At 43.2% G+C, this 27,047-nt stretch overlaps 1 protein-coding gene across 2 annotated transcripts in view; it reads right to left on the bottom strand.

Annotated features, from left to right (window-relative positions):
• Positions 1-3,149: 3,149 nt before the first annotated feature.
• Positions 3,150-27,047, bottom strand: part of LOC124037511 (GRAM domain-containing protein 2A-like) — a 70,883-nt gene continuing 46,985 nt past the window's right edge. For both annotated transcript variants that reach the window (XM_046352286.1, XM_046352287.1), the window contains 6 exons: positions 21,305-21,376; positions 16,248-16,310; positions 13,156-13,324; positions 10,443-10,536; positions 6,471-6,578; positions 3,150-4,494 (listed from right to left, as the gene is read on the bottom strand). In XM_046352286.1, the coding sequence (XP_046208242.1) occupies positions 4,449-4,494; positions 6,471-6,578; positions 10,443-10,536; positions 13,156-13,324; positions 16,248-16,310; positions 21,305-21,376 (552 nt within the window). In that variant the 3' untranslated portion in view covers positions 3,150-4,448. The remainder of the gene's footprint in view (positions 4,495-6,470; positions 6,579-10,442; positions 10,537-13,155; positions 13,325-16,247; positions 16,311-21,304; positions 21,377-27,047) is intronic.

The following is a 27,047-nucleotide window of genomic DNA, read 5'->3' as shown; positions in this document are numbered from 1 at the left end:
AAAGCGCATACTGGCATTTTAATAGAACTTTATTGAGTGATGCTTACTTCAGGAACTGTTTCAGTTTTTTCTGGGAGAGGTGGAGGTCTCAAAAGGCCAGTTTTGTATCCCTTCAACAGTGGTGGGATATAGGGAAAATCCAGATTCAACAATTTTGTAATCAATACACGAGGAATGTCACCAAGGATATCACCAGATCAATGAAAGCCCTAGAGATTGAAATAGTGGAACTCATGACGTTGGTTGAGACCACAGGAGATCGAGGCCATACTCAGGCCCTCAAGAGGAGAAAAGCTGCATTGGCAGACCTGCTGGGTATCAGAGCACAGGGGGCACTGGTGAGAAGTATGTTTCAGGGAATAGCTGAAATGGATGCCTCATCCAAATGTTTCTTTGGTTTAGAGAAAAAGAATGGTCGAAGAAAAATGATTAATTGTCTTAAATCAGCTGTTGGACAAGAGCTCACTAGCCCTAGTGAAATTAGAAAGAGGGCAGTAGAGTTCTATGCTGAGCTCTACAAGTGTGAGTACAAAGAGGATAAAACAGTGACACAGCAGTTCTTTGATGGGCTCCCAAAGGTGGCTGCAGAAGCTCAGGTTCAGCTTGAGCAACCATTGTCTTTGCAGGATTTATACACTGCATTAAAAGGCATGGAAAATGGAAGGGCACCAGGCATTGATGGGCTTCCCGTTGACTTTTTTAAGTCTTTTTGGGCTATGTTGGGAGAGGATTGGTTAGAAGTAGCTAATGATAGTTTAACCAGAGGGTTACTACCAATAAGCTGCAGAAGGGCTGTCCTCACCCTACTGCCCAAAAAGGGTGACCCGAGGGAGGTGAAGAACTGGAGGCCGGTGGCTTTATTGTGCACTGATTATAAGATATTGTCAAAGGCTTTGTCCAACAGGCTGAGGGAGGTGATGGGGCAAATCATACATACGGATCAGTCCTACTGTGTTCCTGGCAGGCAGATAGGGGATAACATTTCTCTGATTTGTGATTTTTTGGACGTCTCTAGGGCTATTGGGTTGGATGCTGGTCTAATTTCAATTGATCAGGAAAAGGCATTTGACCGAGTTGAACATCAATATTTATGGCACACGTTTGAGGCGGTTGGGTTCAGCTCTGGTTTTATTGCCATGATAAAGGTGATATATGGTGACATTGAAAGTGTATTGAAAGTTAACAGTGGTTTGAGTGCTCCTTTTAAAGTGTGTAGAGGTATTAGGCAGGGATGTTCTATGTCAGGAATGTTATATGCCATTGCTATAGAGCCACTACTAAATAGCATTAGAAGTAGCATTGCAGGGGTGCACCTTTCAGAGGATGTTCCTCCTATTCGTCTCTCAGCCTATGCTGATGATGTAGTTGTGCTAGTGAAAAATCAAGCGGAGGTGGATAGCTTGAGTCTAATGGTTGATCGTTTTAGGGGAATATCCTCTGCAAAGGTAAATTGGGAAAAGAGTTGTGCTTTACAGATTGGAGAATGGTCTGGAGGGATCATGGCTTTGCCAGGGGGGCTAGAATGGTGTAAGAGAGGTTTTAAGTATCTTGGAGTGTACCTAGAGATGAGGGGACTATGGAAAAAAATTGGAGTGGGGTGGTTGAAATGGTGGAAGGGAGGATGAGGAGATGGCGTTGGTTACTATCTCGTATGTCATATAGGGGGCGCACTATTATAGTTAACAATGTGATTGCCTCTGCACTGTGGCATTGGTTGTCAGTTTTAGAACCACCATCTGGCCTTCTGGCTAAGATAAAGGCAATTATTGTGGATTTCTTTTGGGATAAATATCACTGGGTTCCACAAAGTGTATTTGTCAAAAGAGGAGGGGGGACAAGGTCTTGTACATCTTGTTAGTAGGGCTGCTGCTTTCCGGTTTCAGTTTATTCAAAGGTTGCTTTATGGACCGGAAAATGTGGTGTGGAGAGGGCTGGCAGGTCTTATATTACAGCGGGTTGGAGGATTAGGTTTAAAGAAGGCTTTATTTCTGGTTGATAGTAGCCAGATTTTTAGCGAGGGAGTACCTCCGTTTTACAGAGGCCTTCTCAGAGTGTGGAGCATAATGAAGGTGTCCAGACGAACTTCAGCGAAGTCAGTGCATTGGCTGTTGGAGGAACCTCTGGTGTAAGGGGCAAGACTGGATTGTACAACTGCAGCTGTTCCACATTTCTCCAAGATTCTGGTGAAGGGGAAAATCATCACCTTAAAACAGTTAATGGCCATGGCTGGGCCCGCCTAAATGGATGGAAGACGGGTGGCAGAACATTTGGGGATGAGGTCGGAAAGGATTGTCGGACAAATGCTGGGGAGCTGCAGGAAGGCTCTGTCAGCGGAAGAATGGGGTATGCTTAGTAGTCACAAGAAGAAGGTACAAGATGAAGACGTCTCATTTCCAAGACTAGGGATTACACCGAATATCCCAGAGTCAGAAAGAAAGGCGTTATTGCTGGATTTGAGAGGGTTGGAGGAGGTGGGTTTGGATGAGGTGAATGGGAAGGACTTGTATAGGGGGTGTGTCAAGGTGTTGAATAAAGATAAATTGAAAAATAGAAAAGACACTCCATGGAGGGTAAAATTGGGCATTGATGACAAGGTAAAGTCAGCATGGAGAGCACTGTACAAACCACCGTTACAAAAGGGTACTGGTGATATGCAATGGAGGGTTTTACATGGCATCATTGCAGTTAATGCTTTTGTATCTGTTATTAATTCAAATGTTAGAGATGGATGTCCTTTTTGTAATATAAGAGAAACCATTTTTCACTGTTTTATGGAGTGTGAGAGGATAAAACCTCTATTGGAAATGCTGGAATCTTTGTTTAAAGCTGTAGGGGAGTTTTTCAATAACACTGTTTTTATTTTGGGGTTTCAATATAGTAAACAACAGAAAAGAAAATGTCAAATGTTACATTTTATTTTGGGACAAGCTAAGATGTAAATTTTTCTGAGTAGGAAACATAAGATAGAAACGGGATATGGGCAGGATGTAAGATGTGTTTTTAAAGGATTAGTGAAAGCAAGAATAAAAGTAGATTTTGAGTTCTTTTCAGCTGTAAAAGATCTCCTATTATTTGAGGAGAAGTGGGCTTACGAAAGAGCGCTTTGTTTTGTAGAGGAGGGGAAATTATTTTTTTGCTGATGAAATAAGTTGAATGTATATGTTATGTATTTATTTTTGTTTAGGAATTACATTTGTTGTTTCATTTCTGAAAAGGCAGTGTGTCATTATTTATGTTAACACTTGAGTAAAAATAAAGGTTTTATAAAAACTCAAACTCTCTCTCAATACTTTCACCACTTTCTCTCCGTTCACGTCCAAAGTTCCCCTCCATCCAACACAGATTCACAGACAATGGCTTTACAATTCTGTCAATATCTATTATTACATGACATGGAGAAGCTACCGACTACCTTGAGACAGTCCTAGCCACTTGTTAAGTCACACAAACAATGGTTAATAGACTCAAACACACACACATACAACACGCACGCACGCACACACACACACACACACACACACTTTCACAACCTCACCTGACACACACAGTAGCATGTTTTCAGTTGGCATGACAAGACTCGAGCACAGCATCTTCAAATTCTGACAGAAATGTTAAACCTCTGATAATAGTGTCCATTGAAATAGTTTATATTTTTCTTTAGTATTACAGGAACGGTTATGTCTCGGTGACCATGCACAGTAAACATTGCAAGGTGGGCTACGGTTGGAAATGGTTGACCAGGTCAGGTTGAGTTCCTGATCGGACTGCCTTCTTATATTCAATCTTTATTCAGTCTCTCTCGTAGCAACTCTCCTACTGGGTACAGTCTATTCCTGTTGAAAAAGGCTCCGTGTGTCTGACAACAGGCTCAGTGTGTCTGACAACAGGCTCCGTGTGTCTGACAACAGGCTCCGTGTGTCTGACAACAGTCTCCGTGTGTCTGACAACAGGCTCCGTGTGTCTGACAACAGGCTCCGTGTGTCTGACAACAGGCTCCGTGTGTCTGACAACAGGCTCCGTGTGTCTGACAACAGGCTCCGTGTGTCTGACAACAGGCTCCGTGTGTCTGACAACAGGCTCCGTGTGTCTGACAACAGGCTCTGTGTGTCTGACAACAGGCTCCGTGTGTCTGACAACAGGCTCCGTGTGTCTGACAACAGGCTCCGTCTCTAAAATCCTGGATGCGGAAGTGTCTGATCAGTTGACTGGTATTGTAAAGTTCCTTGGCAGAATCCGAGTAAAACAAGGACATTGAGGTCAAAGGTCAGGTGAACTCCGTTGGCTCTGTCCCATTGACACCTACTCTGTAGTCGTCTTCTTCCAATCCTCCTCCATCTGTCTGCAGTCCATAGTCTTTCTAGGGAACGACAAGAGGATTCTTGTCTCTCTGGCACCCCCTATTGGACGGTCTATTTAACTGCAGTTTTGACTTCAGGTCTTGGATTTTCTCAAGTCATTGTCTTTTCATTGAACCAGCAGGGCACTTCTCCACACCTACAGGGTGGGACAGAGTGAACAGGTAAACAAACAGAGTCTCTGTTTGCCCAATCGCCAGGAGAATCTCCGTGACTGACAGACCATCTGTCCAATGTTGACGCAGCATGCAGCAAGTGTTACCTGGGAAGAGACAAACGTTGGCAAAGAAACAACAATATCTCCTCTCGAAGTGGGGAAGCAATGTTTTATCTAATACAATATGACTAATACAGCAAACATCCAGCCCTGTGTTGAGATGGGAAATTAGCTCAAACATCCAGCCCTGTGTTGAGATGGGAAATTAGCTCAAACATCCAGCCCTGTGTTGAGATGGGAAATTAGCTCAAACATCCAGCCCTGTGTTGAGATGGGAAATTAGCTCAAACATCCAGCCCTGTGTTGAGATGGGAAATTAGCTCAAACATCCAGCCCTGTGTTGAGATGGGAAATTAGCTCAAACATCCAGCCCTGTGTTGAGATGGGAAATCAGCTCAAACATCCAGCCCTGTGTTGAGATGGGAAATTAGCTCAAACATCCAGCCCTGTGTTGAGATGGGAAATTAGCTCAAACATCCAGCCCTGTGTTGAGATGGGAAATTAGCTCAAACATCCAGCCCTGTGTTGAGATGGGAAATTAGCTCAAACATCCAGCCCTGTGTTGAGATGGGAAATTAGCTCAAACATCCAGCCCTGTGTTGAGATGGGAATTTAGCTCAAACATTCAGCCCTGTGTTGAGATGGGAAATTAGCTCAAACATCCAGCCCTGTGTTGAGATGGGAAATTAGCTCAAACATCCAGCCCTGTGTTGAGATGGGAAATTAGCTCAAACATCCAGCCCTGTGTTGAGATGGGAAATTAGCTCAAACATCCAGCCCTGTGTTGAGATGGGAAATTAGCTCAAACATCCAGCCCTGTGTTGAGATGGGAAATTAGCTCAAACATTCAGCCCTGTGTTGAGATGGGAAATTAGCTCAAACATCCAGCCCTGTGTTGAGATGGGAAATTAGCTCAAACATTCAGCCCTGTGTTGAGATGGGAAATTAGCTCAAACATCCAGCCCTGTGTTGAGATGGGAAATTAGCTCAAACATTCAGCCCTGTGTTGAGATGGGAAATTAGCTCAAACATCCAGCCCTGTGTTGAGATGGGAAATTAGCTCAAACATCCAGCCCTGTGTTGAGATGGGAAATTAGCTCAAACATCCAGCCCTGTGTTGAGATGGGAAATTAGCTCAAACATCCAGCCCTGTGTTGAGATGGAAAATTAGCTAAAAGCATCCAGCCCTGTGTTGAGATGGGAAATTAGCTCAAACATTCAGCCCTGTGTTGAGATGGGAAATTAGCTCAAACATCCAGCCCTGTGTTGAGATGGGAAATTAGCTCAAAGCGTTCAGCCCTGTGTTGAGATGGGAAATTAGCTCAAACATCCAGCCCTGTGTTGAGATGGGAAATTAGCTCAAACATCCAGCCCTGTGTTGAGATGGAAAATTAGCTCAAACATCCAGCCCTGTGTTGAGATGGGAAATTAGCTCAAACATCCAGCCCTGTGTTGAGATGGGAAATTAGCTCAAACATCCAGCCCTGTGTTGAGATGGGAAATTAGCTCAAACATCCAGCCCTGTGTTGAGATGGGAAATTAGCTCAAAGCGTTCAGCCCTGTGTTGAGATGGGAAATTAGCTTAAACATCCAGCCCTGTGTTGAGATGGGAAATTAGCTCAAACATCCAGCCCTGTGTTGAGATGGGAAATTAGCTCAAAGCGTTCAGCCCTGTGTTGAGATGTGAAATTAGCTCAAAGCATTCAGCCCTGTGTTGAGATGGGAAATTAGCTCAAACATCCAGCCCTGTGTTGAGATGGGAAATTAGCTAAAAGGAACTGGGAGAGAAAGGTGACATTCATGGGTCAAAAATGAGAAGTGTGTATATGTGTGAGAGATTGAAAATGTGAACTTACCTCTCTCTTGTGTGTGTGTGTGTGTGTGTGTGTGTCCCTCACCTCTCTCTCATGGGCATTGTGGGATGTGTGTTGAGGAAGGACAGCTGCTGCTCTAGACAACACACACGGAAGGCCAGGTAGCAGGAGGACAGGACGAGCAGGACGATACTGAAGGAGACAGACACACGCCGCACAATGACCACATTGTTTACCACAGGGGTTCTCAAAGTGGGGTCAGTGGAGGTACCTCAAAATATTAAAAAACAAATATATACTATTAACAGCATCAGATTAAACTCATTTTTGCCAAGGGGTGGAATAAGTTTAGAGGGTATAATGTAATATTATGAATCTACAATATATGTTCTTAAGCGTAGCCAACATGGGCCTGGGAGGGTCACAGGGGTATTGGTATCCACAGTAGACCTACACTCCACCAATGATCCATTTCTCAACTCATAGGTTGATATGTAATAGGTAAGTGTAATATGAATGTGCAATAATAACTACAACCAGCAGGTGGCAGTATGACAGTAAGTGTATAATATAATGAGAGATGCCTTAGCCCAGTGTTTTCCATCTCTGTCTCGGGGACCCTAAGTGTTGCACGGTTAGTTTTTGTTGCCAAAACACTACACAGCAGATTCAAATAACAAACTAATCATTAGTGGGGCGGCAGGATAGCCTAGGGGTTAGAGTGTAGAGGTGGCAGGATAGTCTAGTGCAGGGGTGTCAAACTCATTTCGCATCGTGGGCCACATACGGCCTAGGGAGATGTCAAGTGGGCCGGACCATTAAAATTATACCATACTCTGCTATAAATAACCAAAATAACATGTCTTTCCTTTGTTTTGGTGTAAAGAAGCACAAGAACATTAGGAAAATATTGAAATTTAATGAACTATCCTTTTACAAAACATTTCATGAAACACCTCATATTTCCTTAGACAAATGTGCAATTTACTTTTATCATTCACAAATATGCATTGCAACTGATCCCACTGATTGTACAAAGGCACAAAACTTTAATTGGTACTGAAAAATATAGTAATGCACTTTAAGATTAAATGAGACTTTTAAAGAAAGGAATTTTTAAACCACTTACACATACGCATATAAAATCTAAATGTAATCCCTGCGTACACCTTACAAACTAAGGAGAGTGATTTTAAATGTGTAATGAAGAAAGTGTTCGCCTGTCCTGTAAATCTGTAAACTTCATACATGAAACATACATACACATACAATACATACTGAAAATTTATGGAGTTGTATGAACAGTAGAATTCCATCACACAACTTTTGTTTTGAAGCTGCTGACTAACATTAAAGTGCACATTTTTTAAATCACCACAGTAAGGATTCATCTTCACAGAGCTGTATTCTTTCAATGCAAACAGTATCTAAGGCAGCATTTTAAAGGTGTTAGTCTAGTCTGGACTTGTATTTGTACCTGAAACTTGGCATCTTTTGGCCTGTACAAGTGCATCAACACCAGGTGTCATGTCCTGACTAGCTGTCACTTTCAGAATGTCATTTAAGTGCTTGTTTGTGAGCCTTGAACGCATTTTTGTTTTATTGATATTCATCACTGAGAAAATTTGTTCACAAAGGTAGGTTGTCCCAAACATGCACAAAATTTTAGCAGCCAGGGCTGTTAATTTGGAGTAACCTGGTAGTAGATACTGATAAAATCTGTCCAGACCTACAGAGGCAAATTTGCCCTTCAAATCTGCATCACACTGCAAATCAATTATCTCTAGCTGAATTTCGACCGGCAGATCAGAAGCTTTAACTGTGAAAGGTGAGCGAAAAACTGAAAATTCTGTCTCAAGTTCACCAAATACCTGAAAACGTTTCTCAAACTCCCGCAGTAGTCCTGCAATTTTGTCTTTGTACCGTTTCATGTCCGCATCAGGTCTGGTCACACACACATCTCTCAGACAGGGGAAATGAGCAGGGTTGCCATTTGCCAGTTGCATCTCCCACAAAGTCAGCTTCAACTTAAATGCATGTATGTTGTCAGAAAACTGTGTGACAACTTTTTTGCGGCCTTGCAACATTTTGTTCAGATTGTTCAAGTGTTCAGTAATATCAACCAAGAATGCAAGGTCCCGTAGCCATTCCTGAGATTGTAATTCCAACACCGGTTTTCCTTTTTCTCCATAAACTGTCCGATTTCCTCTCGTAGATCAAAGAAATGCCTCAGCACAGCGCCTCGGCTTAACCATCTCACTTCAGTGTGGTATGGCAGGCTGTGGGTAATGTTGCTGTCGCTGAGAAGTTTATCAAACTGACGATGGTTCAGACCTCTGGACCGGATGAAATTAACAGTGCGAACAACCACCTCCATGACGTGGTCCATTTTCAGCGACTTGCAACACAATGCCTCCTGGTGCAAAATACAGTGAAATGTCCAGAAACGATCTCCTCCATTAAGGGCTTGTACTTTGTCTTTGAACTTTGTCGCGGCACCTGCTTTCTTTCCGACCATGGATGGCGCGCCGTCTGTAGCCAGGCTGACAGCGCGGGACCAGTCCACTCCAACTCTGTCCAATGCAGCAACGACAGACCCGAAAATGTCCTCGGCTGTTGTGGTGTCCATCATTGGCACCAACTCAAGAAACTCTTCAGTAACAGTCAATGTCTCATCAACTCCTCGAATAAATATGGCCAGTTGGGCCACGTCTGTGATGTCAACCCAATTGCCACGGAAAATGCAATAAATGACTTGACTCTCTGTTTCAATTGACTGTCTAAATCTGCCGATAGTTCCGAAATCCTCTCTGCTATAGTATTCCTCGTCAGGCTAATATTGGCAAAAGCTTGTCGCTTCTCGGGACATACAAGTTCAGCCGCCTTCATCATGCATCGTTTAACAAAGTCACCGTCGGAATACGGCTTCGATGCTAATGCTATTTCGCTAGCAATTAGGTAGCTGGCTTTTACCGCTGCTTCACTGACTTCTCGGCTCTGGATGAAAGTTGACTGCTGTTTCCTCAGACCCGCCAGCAATTCGTTAATCTTATCTCTTCTCAGTTGTCCTTGCAAGCCGTCATATTTTTCGCTGTGATGAGTCTCGTAGTGGCGTCGAATATTATATTCCTTCAATACCAAAACTTGTTGCAAACACACCAAGCACAAAGGTTTTCCGTGCATCTCTGTAAATAAATAGGACGTGGTCCATTTTTCTTTGAAAATTCTACACTCCTTATCTACTTTTCTCCGTTTGGATAACGACATTTTGGCTAATGATGGTGTAGCGGAGAGGTAGAGACCAAGGTATTAACAACGTCGTAACAAGCAGCAGATGGCGCATTGATACCGTCTGCTGTTTTCAGTCTGTCTCAGTGATGCGGCTTGTCTTCTACTCTGATGGAAAGAGTGCGCCCCTTAGCGGATAATCCATGAATTGCAGCAAATTAAAAATATTAATTCCATGTCTTTTATGCATTTTTTCCACTTTCAAATTATCCTGCGGGCCTGATCGAACCTCCTTGGGGCCGGTTCCGGCCCGCGGGGATGTTTGACACCCCTGGTCTAGTGGTTAGAGCGTAGAGGTGGCAGGTAGTCTAGTGGTTAGAGTGTAGAGGTGGCAGGATAGCCTAGTGGTTAGAGTGTAGAGGTGGCAGGATAGCCTAGTGGTTAGAGTGTAGAGGTGGCAGGATAGCATAGTGGTTAGAGTGTAGAGGTGGCAGGATAGCCTAGTGGTTAGAGCGTAGAGGTGGCAGGATAGCCTAGTGTTTAGAGTGTTGGACTAGCAACCGGAAGGTTGCACGTTCAAATCCCCAAGCGGACAAGGTACAAATCTGTCTTTCTGCCCCTGAACAGGCAGTTAACCCACTGTTTCTAGGCCATCATTGAAAATAAGATTTTGTTCTTAACTGACTTGCCGAGTTAAATAAAGGTAAAAAATAAATAAAACGTTGATTATTTGAATCAGCTGTGTCTTTCTTGGGGTCACCAGGAGCGAGTTTGGGGAAACATTCCACCAGAGTACAAACAGGTCAGGTTAGTCCGCCCAGTACTCACAGCAGGATGAAGAACTTGAGCAGTTGGTACTCCATGTGGCCCAGTTCTGGTACTGGCTCTGTCAGGAGGATCTTCCCTGTCTCCAGACTCCGCTCTGCACACAACACAGCACAGCACATGTTATAGGGTGAAGCAAAATGCTTGTGTTACTGTCTCCTAACAGTAACAAAAAAACATAAAATCAACAAATCTAAAAATGCCAGAATGAATCCAATGAACAACACAAATAACACTGTATCAATAACCCAAATCCAATCCCAAATAACACTGTATCAATAACCCAAATCCAATCCCAAATAACACTGTATCAATAACCCAAATCCAATCCCAAATAACACTGTATCAATAACCCAAATCCAATCCCAAATAACACTGTATCAATAAAGTCGCTCTGGATAAGAGCGTCTGCTAAATGACTTAAATGTAAATGTAAATAACCCAAATCCAATCCCAAATAACACTGTATCAATAACCCAAATCCAATCCCAAATAACACTGTATCAATAACCCAAATCCAATCCCAAATAACACTGTATCAATAACCCAAATCCAATCCCAAATAACACTGTATTAATAACCCAAATCCAATCCCAAATAACACTGTATCAATAACCCAAATCCAATCCCAAATAACACTGTATCAATAACCCAAATCCAATCCCAAATAATACTGTATCAATAACCCAAATCCAATCCCAAATAACACTGTATCAATAACCCAAATCCAATCCCAAATAACACTGTATCAATAACCCAAATCCAATCCCAAATAACACTGTATCAATAACCCAAATCCAATCCCAAATAACACTGTATCAATAACCCAAATCCAATCCCAAATAACACTGCATCAATAACCCAAATCCAATCCCAAATAACACTGTATCAATAACCCAAATCCAATCCCAAATAACACTGTATCAATAACCCAAATCCAATCCCAAATAACACTGCATCAATAACCCAAATCCAATCCCAAATAACACTGCATCAATAACCCAAATCCAATCCCAAATAACACTGTATCAATAACCCAAATCCAATCCCAAATAACACTGTATCAATAACCCAAATCCAATCCCAAATAACACTGCATCAATAACCCAAATCCAATCCCAAATAACACTGCATCAATAACCCAAATCCAATCCCAAATAACACTGTATCAATAACCCAAATCCAATCCCAAATAACACTGTATCAATAACCCAAATCCAATCCCAAATAACACTGTATCAATAACCCAAATCCAATCCCAAATAACACTGTATCAATAACCCAAATCTAATCCCAAATAACACTGTATCAATAACCCAAATCCAATCCCAAATAACACTGTATCAATAACCCAAATCCAATCCCAAATAACACTGTATCAATAACCCAAATCCAATCCCAAATAACACTGTATCAATAACCCAAATCCAATCCCAAATAACACTGTATCAATAACCCAAATCCAATCCCAAATAACACTGTATCAATAACCCAAATCCAATCCCAAATAACACTGTATCAATAACCCAAATCCAATCCCAAATAACACTGTATCAATAACCCAAATCCAATCCCAAATAACACTGTATCAATAACCCAAATCCAATCCCAAATAACACTGTATCAATAACCCAAATCCAATCCCAAATAACACTGTATCAATAACCCAAATCCAATCCCAAATAACACTGCATCAATAACCCAAATCCAATCCCAAATAACACTGCATCAATAACCCAAATCCAATCCCAAATAACACTGCATCAATAACCCAAATCCAATCCCAAATAACACTGTATCAATAACCCAAATCCAATCCCAAATAACACTGTATCAATAACCCAAATCCAATCCCAAATAACACTGCATCAATAACCCAAATCCAATCCCAAATAACACTGCATCAATAACCCAAATCCAATCCCAAATAACACTGTATCAATAACCCAAATCCAATCCCAAATAACACTGTATCAATAACCCAAATCCAATCCCAAATAACACTGTATCAATAACCCAAATCCAATCCCAAATAACACTGTATCAATAACCCAAATCTAATCCCAAATAACACTGTATCAATAACCCAAATCCAATCCCAAATAACACTGTATCAATAACCCAAATCCAATCCCAAATAACACTGTATCAATAACCCAAATCCAATCCCAAATAACACTGTATCAATAACCCAAATCCAATCCCAAATAACACTGTATCAATAACCCAAATCCAATCCCAAATAACACTGTATCAATAACCCAAATCCAATCCCAAATAACACTGTATCAATAACCCAAATCCAATCCCAAATAACACTGTATCAATAACCCAAATCCAATCCCAAATAACACTGTATCAATAACCCAAATCCAATCCCAAATAACACTGTATCAATAACCCAAATCCAATCCCAAATAACACTGTATCAATAACCCAAATCCAATCCCAAATAACACTGTATCAAGGTAGGTAGGGGATGTCCACTGATCTTACCCTTTAATGTCAGGGGAACCTCCGTAGGTAGGTAGGGGATGTCCTCTGATCTTACCCTTTAATGTCAGGGGAACCTCCGTAGGTAGGTAGGGGATGTCCACTGATCTTACCCTTTAATGTCAGGGGAACCTCCGTAGGTAGGTAGGGGATGTCCACTGATCTTACCCTTTAATGTCAGGGGAACCTCCGTAGGTAGGTAGGGGATGTCCTCTGATCTTACCCTTTAATGTCAGGGGAACCTCCGTAGGTAGGTAGGGGATGTCCACTGCACGCCGACTTCTCGTGGAGTTACCAAGGAGATCCGGGAGAGAGGAGGACACGGATGGAATGGACGGCTTCCTCCTCCACTTCAACACCGGAGGGAAGTCATTGACCACGGGGAACTCATCCTGAATGAGGGGAGGAGAGGAGGAGAAAGGGGAAGAGGGGAGAGCTTAAGGAGGAGAGGAAATTAAGTTGGCTGAAGAGGAAAGGTAAGGTATCTTTAAGAATGTTTAGGCACTGTTGGGGAAGCTACACTGAAATCATAGTTTACCAAACTACCATTTACTTTTTCACTAGAAGAAATTAAGCTACACTAAATCTACTCTTAAGAAAAATATAGTTTCCTGAACAAAATCTACCCTCAAGAGAAATCAGTTCACTACATCCAAACTACTTAGTGAAAAAACCATCACTCTGTGGTCAGGTGTTAACAGAATGTGAAATGTAGCCTATTAAACACGAAAACTATGTTTCAAGTCAGAATTAGGAATGTCTGATGCAAAAAATAAATATTTATATATTTTGGTAAAACCAAACAGTAGTTAGCTACATCGCTACATGGTAAAACAGTAGTGTGTAGTTAGCTACATCGCTACATGGTAAACAGTAGTGTGTAGTTCCAGTCGTTAGCTACACTGCTACACGGTAAAACAGTAGTGTGTGGTTACAGTAGTTAGCTACACCACTACACGGTAAAACAGTAGTGTGTAGTTAGCTGCATCGCTACATGGTAAAACAGTAGTGTGTAGTTAGCTACACCGCTACATGGTAAAACAGTAGTGTGTAGTTAGCTACATCGCTACATGGTAAAACAGTAGTGTGTAGTTAGCTACACCGCTACATGGTAAAACAGTAGTGTGTAGTTAGCTACATCGCTACATGGTAAAACAGTATTGTGTAGTTAGCTACACCGCTACATGGTAAAACAGTAGTGTGTAGTTAGCTACATCGCTACATGGTAAAACAGTAGTGTGTAGTTAGCTACACCGCTACATGGTAAAACAGTAGTGTGTAGTTACAGTAGTTAGCTACATCGCTACCTGGTAAAACAGTAGTGTGTAGTTCCAGTCGTTAGCTACACCGCTACACGGTAAAACAGTAGTGTGTAGTTACAGTAGTTAGCTACACCACTACACGGTAAAACAGTAGTGTGTAGTTACAGTAGTTAGCTACATCGCTACATGGTAAAACAGTACTGTGTAGTTAGCTACACCGCTACATGGTAAAACAGTAGTGTGTAGTTCCAGTAGTTAGCTACACCACTACACGGTAAAACAGTAGTGTGTAGTTACAGTAGTTAGCTACACCGCTACATGGTAAAACAGTAGTCTGATAGTATAGTAGTGTGGAGTAGTGTAAAGTAGTGTAGAGTAGTGTAGACTACAGTATAGTAGTGTAGAGTAGTGTAAAGTAGTGTAGAGTAGTGTAGACTATAGTATTACATTTACATTTAAGTCATTTAGCAGACGCTCTTATCCAGAGCGACTTACAAATTGGTGCATTCACCTTATGACATCCAGTGGAACAACCACTTTACAATAGTGCATCTAAATATTTTAAGGGGGGGAGGGGGGGTGAGAAGGATTACTTTATCCTATCCTAGGTATTCCTTAAAGAGGTGGGGTTTCAGGTGTCTCCGGAAGGTGGTGATTGATAGTATAGGAGTGTAGAGTAGTGTATAGTAGTGTAGACTATAGTAGTGTAGAGTAGAGTAGAGTAGAGTAGGGTAGAGTAGTGTAGACTATAGTAGTGTGGAGTAGAGTAGTGTAGCGTAGTGTAGACTATAGTATAGTAGTGCAGAGTATAGTAGTGTAGAGAAGTGCAGAGTATAGTAGTGTAGTGTAGAGTAGGGTAGAGTAGTGTAGAGTAGTGTAGACTATAGTATAGGAGTGTAGAGTAGTGTATAATAGTGTAGACTATAGTAGTGTGGAGTAGAGTAGTGTAGAGTAGTGTAGACTATAGTAGTGTAGAGTAGTGTAGACTATAGTATAGTAGTGCAGATTATAGTAGTGTATAGTAGTGTAGAGTGGAGTAGTGTAGAGAAGTGCAGAGTATAGTAGTGTAGTGTAGAGTAGGGTAGAGTAGTGTAGACTACAGTATAGTAGTGTAGAGTATAGTAGTGTAGTGTAGACTACAGTATAGTAGTGTATAGTAGTGTATAGTAGTGTAGACTATAGTAGTGTAGACTATAGTAGTGTAGAGTAGAGTAGTGTAGAGTAGTGTAGACTATATTATAGTAGTGTAGAGTAGAGTAGTGTAGAGTAGTGTAGACTATATTATAGTAGTGTAGAGTAGTGTAGACTATAGTAGTGTGGAGTAGAGTAGTGTAGAGTAGTGTAGACTATAGTATAGTAGTGCAGAGTATAGTAGTGTAGAGTGGAGTAGTGTAGAGTAGTGTAGACTATAGTATAGTAGTGCAGATTATAGTAGTGTATAGTAGTGTAGAGTGGAGTAGTGTAGAGAAGTGCAGAGTATAGTAGTGTAGTGTAGAGTAGGGTAGAGTAGTGTAGACTACAGTATAGTAGTGTAGAGTATAGTAGTGTAGTGTAGACTACAGTATAGTAGTGTAGAGTAGTGTATAGTAGTGTATAGTAGTGTAGACTATAGTAGTGTAGAGTAGAGTAGTGTAGAGTAGTGTAGACTATATTATAGTAGTGTAGAGTAGAGTAGTGTAGAGTAGTGTAGACTATATTATAGTAGTGTAGAGTAGTGTAGAGTAGTGTAGACTATAGTAGTGTGGAGTAGAGTAGTGTAGAGTAGTGTAGACTATAGTATAGTAGTGCAGAGTATAGTAGTGTAGAGTGGAGTAGTGTAGAGAAGTGCAGAGTATAGTAGTGTATAGTAGTGTGCAGTAGTGTAGACTATAGTACAGTAGTGTAGAGTAGTGTATAATAGTGTAGACTATAGTAGTGTAGAGTAGAGTAGGGTAGAGTAGTGTAGAGTGGTGTAGACTATAGTATAGTAGTGTAGACTATAGTAGTGTAGAGTAGTGTTGAGTAGTGTAGGCTATAGTAGTGTAGAGTAGAGTAGAGTAGTGGCTGGGCTTACCATAGATAGTGAGCTAGGCTCCTCCAAGTACTGCTTCAGGCTAAGGCTTTTCTTCCCATTCACCTATGGAGGAAAATAAGGTACACTGTAACTACACTTAATGTCCCACCATTCAGATGGTGGTAGGCTATAGCAGTTATTAATTCAGACCCATAACCATTCAGATGGTGGTAGACTATAGCAGTTATTAATTCAGACCCATAACCATTCAGATGGTGGTAGACTATAGCAGTTATTATGGTAGACTATAGCAGTTATTAATTCAGACCCATAACCATTCAGACCCATAACCATTCAGACCCATAACCATTCAGATGGTGGTAGGCTATAGCAGTTATTAATTCAGACCCATAACCATTCAGATGGTGGTAGGCTATAGCAGTTGTTAATTCAGACCCATAACCATACAGACCCATAACCATTCAGACCCATAACCATTCAGATGGTGGTAGACTATAGCAGTTATTAATTCAGATGGTGGTAGACTATAGCAGTTATTAAATCAGACCCATAACCATTCAGACCCATAACCATTCAGATGGTGGTAGGCTATAGCAGTTATTAATTCAGACCCATAACCATTCAGATGGTGGTAGACTATAGCAGTTATTAATTCAGACCCAAAACCAGTCAGATGGTGATAGACTATAGCAGTTATTAATTCAGACCCATAACCATTCAGACCCATAACCATTCAGATGGTGGTAGACTATAGCAGTTGTTAATTCAGACCCATAACCATTCAGATGGTGGTAGACTATAGCAGTTATTAATTCAGACCCATAACCATTCAGACCCATAACCATTCAGATGGTGGTAGACTATAGCAGTTATTAATTCAGACCCATAACCATTCAGATGGTGGTAGACTATAGCAGTTATTAATTCAGACCCATAACCATTCAGATGGTGGTAGACTATAGCAGTTATTAATTCAGACCCATAACCATACAGACCCAAAACCAGTCAGATGGTGATAGACTATAGCAGTTATTAATTCAGACCCATAACCATTCAGACCCATAACCATTCAGATGGTGGTAGACTATAGCAGTTATTAATTCAGACCCATAACCATTCAGACCCATAACCATTCAGATGGTGGTAGACTATAGCAGTTATTAATTCAGATGGTGGTAGACTATAGCAGTTATTAAATCAGACCCATAACCATTCAGACCCATAACCATTCAGATGGTGGTAGGCTATAGCAGTTATTAATTCAGACCCATAACCATTCAGATGGTGGTAGACTATAGCAGTTATTAATTCAGACCCATAACCATTCAGATGGTGGTAGGCTATAGCAGTTATTATTAGTTATTATTATTATTATTATTATTATTGTTATGCACTGACAGAAACATGGATCACCACAGATAACACTGCTACTCCTACTGCTCTCTCTTCGTCCGCCCACGTGTTCTCGCACACCCCGAGAGCTTCTGGTCAGCGGGGTGGTGGCATAGGGATCCTTATCTCTCCCATGTGGTCATTCTCTCTTTCTCCCCTTACCCATCTGTCTATCGCCTCCTTTGAATTTCATGCTGTCACAGTTACCAGCCCTTTCAAGCTTAACATCCTTATCATTTATCGCCCTCCAGGTCCCCTCGGAGAGTTCATCAATGAGCTTGATGCCTTGATAAGATCCTTTCCTGAGGACGGCTCACCTCTCACAGTTCTGGGCGACTTTAACCTCCCCACGTCTACCTTTGACTCATTCCTCTCTGCCTCCTTCTTTCCACTCCTCTCCTCTTTTGACCTCACCCTCTCACCTTCCCCCCTACTCACAAGGCAGGCAATACGCTCGACCTCATCTTTACTAGATGCTGTTCTTCCACTAACCTCATTGCAACTCCCCTCCAAGTCTCCGACCACTACCTTGTATCCTTTTCCCTCTCGCTCTCATCCAACACTTCCCACACTGCCCCTACTCGGATGGTATCGCGCCGTCCCAACCTTCGCTCTCTCTCCCCCGCTACTCTCTCCTCTTCCATCCTATCATCTCTTCCCTCTGCTCAAACCTTCTCCAACCTATCTCCTGATTCTGCCTCCTCAACCCTCCTCTCCTCCCTTTCTGCATCCTTTGACTCTCTATGTCCCCTATCTTCCAGGCCGGCTCGGTCCTCCCCTCCCGCTCCGTGGCTTGACGACTCAATGCGAGCTCACAGAACAGGGCTCCGGAAGGCCGAGCGGAAATGGAGGAAAACTCGCCTCCCTGCGGACCTGGCATCCTTTCACTCCCTCCTCTCTACATTTTCCTCCTCTGTCTCTGCTGCTAAAGCCACTTTCTACCACTCTAAATTCCAAGCATCTGCCTCTAACCCTAGGAAGCTCTTTGCCACATTCTCCTCCCTCCTGAATCCTCCTCCCCCTCCCCCCTCCTCCCTCTCTGCAGATGACTTCGTCAACCATTTTGAAAAGAAGATCGACGACATCCGATCCTCGTTTGCTAAGTCAAACAACACCGCTGGTTCTGCTCACACTGCCCTACCCTGTGCTCTGACCTCTTTCTCCCCTCTCTCTCCAGATGAAATCTCGCGTCTTGTGACGGCCGGCCGCCCAACAACCTGCCCACTCGACCCTATCCCCTCCTCTCTTCTCCAGATCATTTCCGGAGACCTTCTCCCTTACCTCACCTCGCTCATCAACTTATCCCTGACCGCTGGCTACGTCCCTTCCGTCTTCAAGAGAGCGAGAGTTGCACCCCTTCTGAAAAAACCTACACTCGATCCCTCCGATGTCAACAACTACAGACCAGTATCCCTTCTTTCTTTTCTCTCCAAAACTCTTGAACGTGCCGTCCTTGGTCAGCTCTCCCGCTATCTCTCTCAGAATGACCTTCTTGATCCAAATCAGTCAGGTTTCAAGACTAGTCATTCAACTGAGACTGCTCTTCTCTGTATCACGGAGGCGCTCCGCACCGCTAAAGCTAACTCTCTCTCCTCTGCTCTCATCCTTCTAGACCTATCGGCTGCCTTCGATACTGTGAACCATCAGATCCTCCTCTCCACCCTCTCCGAGTTGGGCATCTCCGGCGCGGCCCACACTTGGATTGCGTCCTACCTGACAGGTCGCTCCTACCAGGTGGCGTGGCGAGAATCTGTCTCCTCACCACGCGCTCTCACCACTGGTGTCCCCCAGGGCTCTGTTCTAGGCCCCTCTCCTATTCTCGCTATACACCAAGTCACTTGGCTCTGTCATAACCTCACATGGTCTCTCCTATCATTGCTATGCAGACGACACACAATTAATCTTCTCCTTTCCCCCTTCTGATGACCAGGTGGCGAATCGCATCTCTGCATGTCTGGCAGACATATCAGTGTGGATGACGGATCACCACCTCAAGCTGAACTTCGGCAAGACGGAGCTGCTCTTCCTCCCGGGGAAGGACTGCCCGTTCCATGATCTCGCCATCACGGTTGACAACTCCATTGTGTCCTCCTCCCAGAGCGCTAAGAACCTTGGCGTGATCCTGGACAACAAACTGTCGTTCTCAACTAACATCAAGGCGGTGGCCCGTTCCTGTAGGTTCATGCTCTACAACATCCGCAGAGTACGACCCTGCCTCACACAGGAAGCGGCGCAGGTCCTAATCCAGGCACTTGTCATCTCCCGTCTGGATTACTGCAACTCGCTGTTGGCTGGGCTCCCTGCCTGTGCCATTAAACCCCTACAACTCATCCAGAACGCCGCAGCCCGTCTAGTGTTCAACCTTCCCAAGTTCTCTCACGTCACTCCGCTCCTCCGCTCTCTCCACTGGCTTCCAGTTGAAGCTCGCATCCGCTACAAGACCATGGTGCTTGCCTACGGAGCTGTGAGGGGAACGGCACCTCAGTACCTCCAGGCTCTGATCAGGCCCTACACCCAAATAAGGGCACTGCGTTCATCCACCTCTGGCCTGCTCGCCTCCCTACCACTGAGGAAGTACAGTTCCCGCTCAGCTCAGTCAAAACTGTTCGCTGCTCTGGCTCCCCAATGGTGGAACAAACTCCCTCACGACGCCAGGACAGCGGAGTCAATCACCACCTTCCGGAGACACCTGAAACCCCACCTCTTTAAGGAATACCTAGGATAGGATAAAGTAATCCTTCTCACCCCCCCCCCCTTAAAATATTTAGATGCACTATTGTAAAGTGGTTGTTCCACTGGATGTCATAAGGTGAATGCACCAATTTGTAAGTCGCTCTGGATAAGAGCGTCTGCTAAATGACTTAAATGTAAATGTAAATGTTATTAATTCAGACCCATAACCATACAGACCCATAACCATTCAGATGGTGGTAGACTATAGCAGTTATTAATTCAGACCCATAACCATTCAGATGGTGGTAGACTATAGCAGTTATTAATTCAGACCCATAACCATTCAGATGGTGGTAGACTATAGCAGTTATTAATTCAGACCCATAACCATTCACACCCATAACCATTCAGATGGTGGTAGACTATAGCAGTTATTAATTCAGACCCATAACCATTCAGACCCATAACCATTCAGATGGTGGTAGACTATAGCAGTTATTAATTCAGACCCATAACCATTCAGACCCATAACCATTCAGATGGTGGTAGACTATAGCAGTTGTTAATTCAGACCCATAACCATTCAGATGGTGGTAGACTATAGCAGTTATTAATTCAGACCCATAACCATTCAGATGGTGATAGGCTATAGCAGTTATTAATTCAGACCCATAACCAGTCAGACCCATAACCATTCAGACCCATAACCATTCAGATGGTGGTAGACTATAGCAGTTGTTAATTCAGACCCATAACCATTCAGATGGTGGTAGACTATAGCAGTTATTAATTCAGACCCATAACCATTCAGATGGTGGTAGACTATAGCAGTTATTAATTCAGACCCATAACCATTCAGATGGTGGTAGGCTATAGCAGTTATTAATTCAGACCCATAACAATGGTATCTCATCATAGAGCTGTATTGCAAAACATTTCTAATGTAGCAGACACTTTCCTACAAAGTGGCCCACATGGGAATTGAACCCACAACCTTGAGCCTTGTGGACCGTGAGGAGGTTATTTCTCACCTGAAGGTGTGTGCAGATCCTCCTGAGGATGTCGTAGACACTGTCTCGAGACAGCAAGGACACAAACACATACTGCAACACAGAACAAGACACTAAAAAAACAACACAAACTAAAGTAGTCTAGAACTTAAGATCTATAGTAGTCTAGAACTTAAGCTCTACAGTAGTCTAGAACTTAAGATCTATAGTAGTCTAGAACTTAAGATCTATAGTAGTCTAGAACTTAAGATCTATAGTAGTCTAGAACTTAAGCTCTACAGTCGTATAGAACTTAAGCTCTATAGTAGTCTAGAACTTAAGATCTATAGTAGTCTAGAACTTAAGATCTATAGTAGTCTAGAACTTAAGATCTATAGTAGTCTAGAACTTAAGATCTATAGTAGTCTAGAACTTAAGATCTATAGTAGTCTAGAACTTAAGCTCTACAGTAGTCTAGAACTTAAGATCTATAGTAGTCTAGAACTTAAGCTCTACAGTCGTATAGAACTTAAGCTCTATAGTAGTCTAGAACTTAAGATCTATAGTAGTCTAGAACTTAAGATCTATAGTAGTCTAGAACTTAAGATCTATTGTAGTCTAGAACTTAAGTTCTATAGTAGTCCAGAGCTTAAGATCTATAGTAGTCTAGAACTTAAGATCTATAGTAGTCTAGAACTTAAGATCTATAGTAGTCTAGAACTCAAGATCTATAGTAGTCTAGAACTCAAGATCTATAGTAGTCTAGAACTCAAGATCTATAGTAGTCTAGAACTCAAGATCTATAGTAGTCTAGAACTCAAGATCTATAGTAGTCTAGAACTTAAGCTCTACAGTAGTCTAGAACTTAAGCTCTATATTAGTCTAGAATTTAAGCTCTACAGTAGTCTAGAACTTAATCTCTATAGTAGTCTAGAACTTAAGTTCTATAGTAGTCCAGAGCTTAAGTTCTATCGTAGTCTAGAACTTAAGTTCTATTGTATTGTAGTCTAGAACTTAAACTCTACAGTAGTCTAGAACTTAAATTATATTGTAGTCTAGAACCTAAGTGTTACGTTCCCCAGTTTATGTGTTGTAGTTGGTGTATTTGCATGTGTTTGTATTTGCATGTGTTTATTTCAGGAAATGGCTTCCTGAAATCCCTCAAGCAGCTGATTGGTTGACTCCATGGCTAATTGGAGAGCTGACCCCGCCCCCTCGTCAAGACGCAGCTGTCTCCAGTTACACATTCATTCTGAAGCTATATAAAAGCCAGTGTTCTGTTCAGGAGAGATTTTTATTGCTGGGGATCATTGCTGTGAGGTCATTGCAGAGAGATTGAATGTGATAGAGAATCATTGCTGAGAGAGGAGGCTGATGGCTGTGGATAATTTACTATGTTAGTTGTTGGTATGTTCAGTGAGTTTGTTGCTCAGATAGAGCTTATTTGTTCTCCTGTTTCATTTGTTCCCAGGGGGGAAGGGGAAGGCACCTAGGGAGTGCTTAGGCAAGAGGCTCGCGGACGTACATATACCCGTAGTATATTCACTGTCTAGGTACAATAGGTAAGACCTGGGCGGACCACCCCCTGTATTTTGGTTAGGGCACCAGGTGGTGCTATATTAGGTAAGTATTGGTTAGGCAGGTAAGATAGGAGAGTGGGGGGGGGCTTTGAGATTGACTTTCTTTGCTTTGGTTCCGTCCAGCCCCTTTTCCCCATATTACCGTGTAAAGGAATAAAGTCCTTGTAAACGGTACCACATTCTGCCTGTTGTCATTCTTACTCGCACCTACAGTCCAGACCTTTTCACTTCACGGAGAGTTGAGTTGTAGCAGGGTGTTGCGTTCCCTCTTCATAGAGGCGTGCGTAACACTAAGCTATATAGTAGTCCAGAGCTAAGTTCTATCGTAGTCTAGAACTTGAACTCTACTATCTTTGAATAGTCTATTAAAGAAGATATGAAGATGCACAAGTTACCAACCAAGTTTGATTTCTCACTTGCCAACTGACACCTTTATGACATGGACTGACTAAGTAGCTTCAGCAAATCCAGCTGTGATAGATAAAAGAGTGTGTATATAGTAAGTGTTACCCATTCATTTACCCAAGTCTCTCAATCAGACAAAGCAAAGCCAGCTGGCAGCCAGGAGCTTTAGCTGTTGTCACTAAAGTCCATAAAGGTGCTTGACCCAGAACAAGACCAGACTATTGAGTTAACCCTATCAGTCTGGAACTCCAGCAATGCATGCCCAGCCCTTATATTTAGCCTCACAATGAAGTGGTTGACCATTTTATTTTCTAGACAACCAGGGCTACAAGTAACAATTTGACAAACCGTTGCATTCACGAGTTGTATTGACAAAGTTCAATACGAAAACAAGGTCTGCCATAGCAAGAACCTGATCAAAATGAATTTATATGGATGCTGTAAGTACAGAAATGGTTTGCTCAGTGGGGAATTAATATCCAACTAGTCAGTGACAACTGTGTGGAGTTTGGAGTTTGTGACAGCAACTATGTGAGCTTATTACAGTATTATAGACACTATTTCCTGGGATTTCATATGATCGTCTATGTAGAAGAACCCCTTAAACGACTCTTGTGTAGCTTGTGAGTGTCATAGAGCAACACGTGTGTGGTGGTGGGGGTCTCAGCTTTTCATAGATAGTTTGCATTAGTTTGTAGCTCAAACCATTCAGACACTACAGATGTTTTTGTAACAAGACTCGACTCCAGCTTGGTCCTGTACAAGCCTATTTATGCTTGATCTGGGAATTCCGTTTCGGAGGCTCCGACAAGTGGCGGTCGGTTCCGTTTAAGATGAGGGAGGACAATCGGGGCGGCAGGGTAGCCTAGTGGTTAGAGCCGGAAGGTTGCAAGTTCAAATCCCAGAGCTGACAAGGTACAAATCTGTCGTTCTGCTCCTAAACAGGCAGTTAACCCACTGTTCCTAGGCCGTCATTGAAAATAAGAATTTGTTCTTAACTGACTTGCCTAGTAAAATTAAGGTAAAAATAAAATAATTTATCTTATGAGCATGGCCTTATTTCTATTAAGGCACATTGTCTGACTGTCATTCATATTCCATTCACCCAGTTCAATGTAACATGGATATATTTAGGCTACTACATGATACTCAATGTTCCCTATACCCATCATGAGGTTGCTATAACTTAGCTTTGATTTAAAGTTTACAACGTAGGTGCACACGTTGAAATATATATTTTTTGTAATCAAGGTGAAAGACAGTGACACATTCAATACCGCTTTGCACACTCTTGCCTTCATCTCGTAAGGACCAATGCTGGGAGACGAGAAGCAAGTACAGGGAGTGAACATTTAATGGATAACAGACAAGAAACAAACAAGGACAGCGTCTGGACAGGAGAAAACATCAATGCTGACACGGGGAACAAACTGAGGAGCAGACAGATATAGAGGGGCAATCAACACAGTAATGTAGTCCTGGTGAGTCCAACATTGCACCTATGCGCATAATGATGGTGACAGATGTACGTAATGATGGGCTGCCTGGTGCCCTTTAGCGCCAGAGAGGGGGAGCGGGCGCATGCATGACACATCAAGCTGATCTACGGTGTAATCATTAGTCCAACAGTTGCAAACGATAGAAACTATCGGACAAATTCAGGTATGTTTATGCCCGTTTCGTTCGTTTTCCAACAGAATCGGTGGAATGAATATACCCCTGATCACACACAAACACAGTTCACTTTCATAGCAGCCACATACAAACAGCACGATCACTTTGCTCATTGTAATTCCTTCTCGCATCTACATGCTCTCCTCCTCTCTCATCTTTTTACTTCGCTTGTGGACTTCAGTGCACAACACATCAGCTGTTTCTGACCAGGCTAAAAAAAACTTTCCAAGCCAAACCTTCATATCATGATCGCTAACCACTACACACAGCCTACATCGTTGTCATCATATTAGATAACATCATACAACATAGCAAATATAACTACCACTTTAGTAAACCCACTACAATCATGCAGTACAGTGTACAGTCAGAAAGCAGTTTAGCAGTTACACCGGCAGGCCCTGGTGGCAATGAATTCATAAATCCAAAAGTTTACCTTGACTTGGAAGAGTGTTGGATAGATTCCAAGAACACAGGATGAGATGTTACTATCCTTTGTGCAAGCACTTCCAAGAGTTAATGAACAGTGAGCGTGGTGAAATTTGGGGAGCGCATCGTCAGTAGTGTACCTTTGGTTCCTAGGGTGTTTCGGCCTTTCACACTATACACCCTCCTCAAAGGCGGCCAGCGACAGGGTGATCAATCCTACGCTTGCGTCCCATTCCCAATTAGTCATAGGAGTTGCCTTGTTGTTGATAGCAAACATCCCATGGGACTATGCATGGCAGGGGCGTCCTCCTCCCTGAGTCAATCATTGTTGACCGCATACCTCCTGGCCCTCTCACTTCGGGGCCCAGCTGGGGTCTTTCCTCTTCATCCAGAGCCACTGACTGCTGCCTTCTGCCGCCTCTGATACAGCTTTGATTGCCGAACGCTGGCTCTGGCCCTTAATTCCCAGGTCTCTAAGCAGTCTGGTTGTAGATGTTGCCACAAAACCTCTGCAGCCCACCTCCACTGGTCGGACTTCTGTGTTCCAGCCATGATGCCGTGCTTCGGCAGCTAGATCAGCATAGCGCAGATGTTTTCGCTCATAAGCCTCATCTACTGAGTTTTCCCAGGGTACTGTGAGCTCAATGATGAAGACCTTATTGAGTGAACGGGACTAGAGCACCATGTCAGGTCTTAGGGTGGTGGTTGCGATCTCCGGAGGAAACACAAGTTGCCGGCCAATGTCAGCTAGCATTTTCCAGTCGCGGGCCAAGCGCAGCTGGTCTCGCTCTAATGGTGTAGAGCCGCTCTTCGATGGTTTAGCCCCTTCGCGGACAAAGTTTGTCCGTAAGGAGTGTGATGCTGCTGTGGGTGGTAGGGAGTTGGTGGCAGCTCGCTTGTCCTCCAGGGCGGACGCAAGGTTTTTAAGGACTTGGTTGTGACGCCAAGTGTAGCGTCCTTGGGCGAGGCTTGTTTTACAGCCTGTGAGAATGTGCCTGAGGTTGGCTGGCATGGAACAGAGGGCACAGTCCGGATCTTCACCATACCATTGGTGAAGATTAACTGGTGTTGGAAGGACGTCATATGTTGCTCTGATGGAAAAGCTCAACCGCCTCGCTTCCATGGCCCACAGATCCTTCCAGCTGATCTTCCTCTTCTCCACACTGTCCCATCGAGTCCACTGTCCCTGTTTGGCAAGAGAGACTGCCTTGGCCCACCTTGCAGCCTCCTCCTGATGGCGTACTTCCTGCACTACCATCTTCCGCCGCTCTGGTGCAGTGGCCTTACTCCAAGCAGCACGGCTAGTTAGCCCAAGGCCTCCTCTCCCTTGCTGAACATGACCCACAATGTCAGCATGTCTGAGGGCTGCTGTTGCCTCCTGGACTGCTTTTCCTGGCCTCCATTTGCGCCCAGTTGCCAAGGTCGGCGCGTTGTTGCTCACCACTGGGTCTCGAGATTCATTCAGTGTCATTTGGAGCCTGGTTTTTGCACACTTGAATTCCTCTGTTAGACTGGTGAGGGGCAGCTTGAGGACACCATCTCCATAGAGGCCTATGGTGGTAAGGCATCGTGGAACTCCAAGCCACTTCTTTAAGTAGCCTGTGACTCCTCTTTCCATCTTCTCCACTGTTGAGATTGGAACCTCATACAGTGCTAAGGGCCACAACACCCGGGGTAGGAGTCCAAACTGCAGACAC

Source organism: Oncorhynchus gorbuscha, linkage group LG06 (assembly GCF_021184085.1).
Source record: "Oncorhynchus gorbuscha isolate QuinsamMale2020 ecotype Even-year linkage group LG06, OgorEven_v1.0, whole genome shotgun sequence".
Classification (NCBI taxonomy): Eukaryota; Metazoa; Chordata; class Actinopteri; order Salmoniformes; family Salmonidae; genus Oncorhynchus; species Oncorhynchus gorbuscha.
This window is presented reverse-complemented; position numbering and strand designations above follow the sequence as displayed.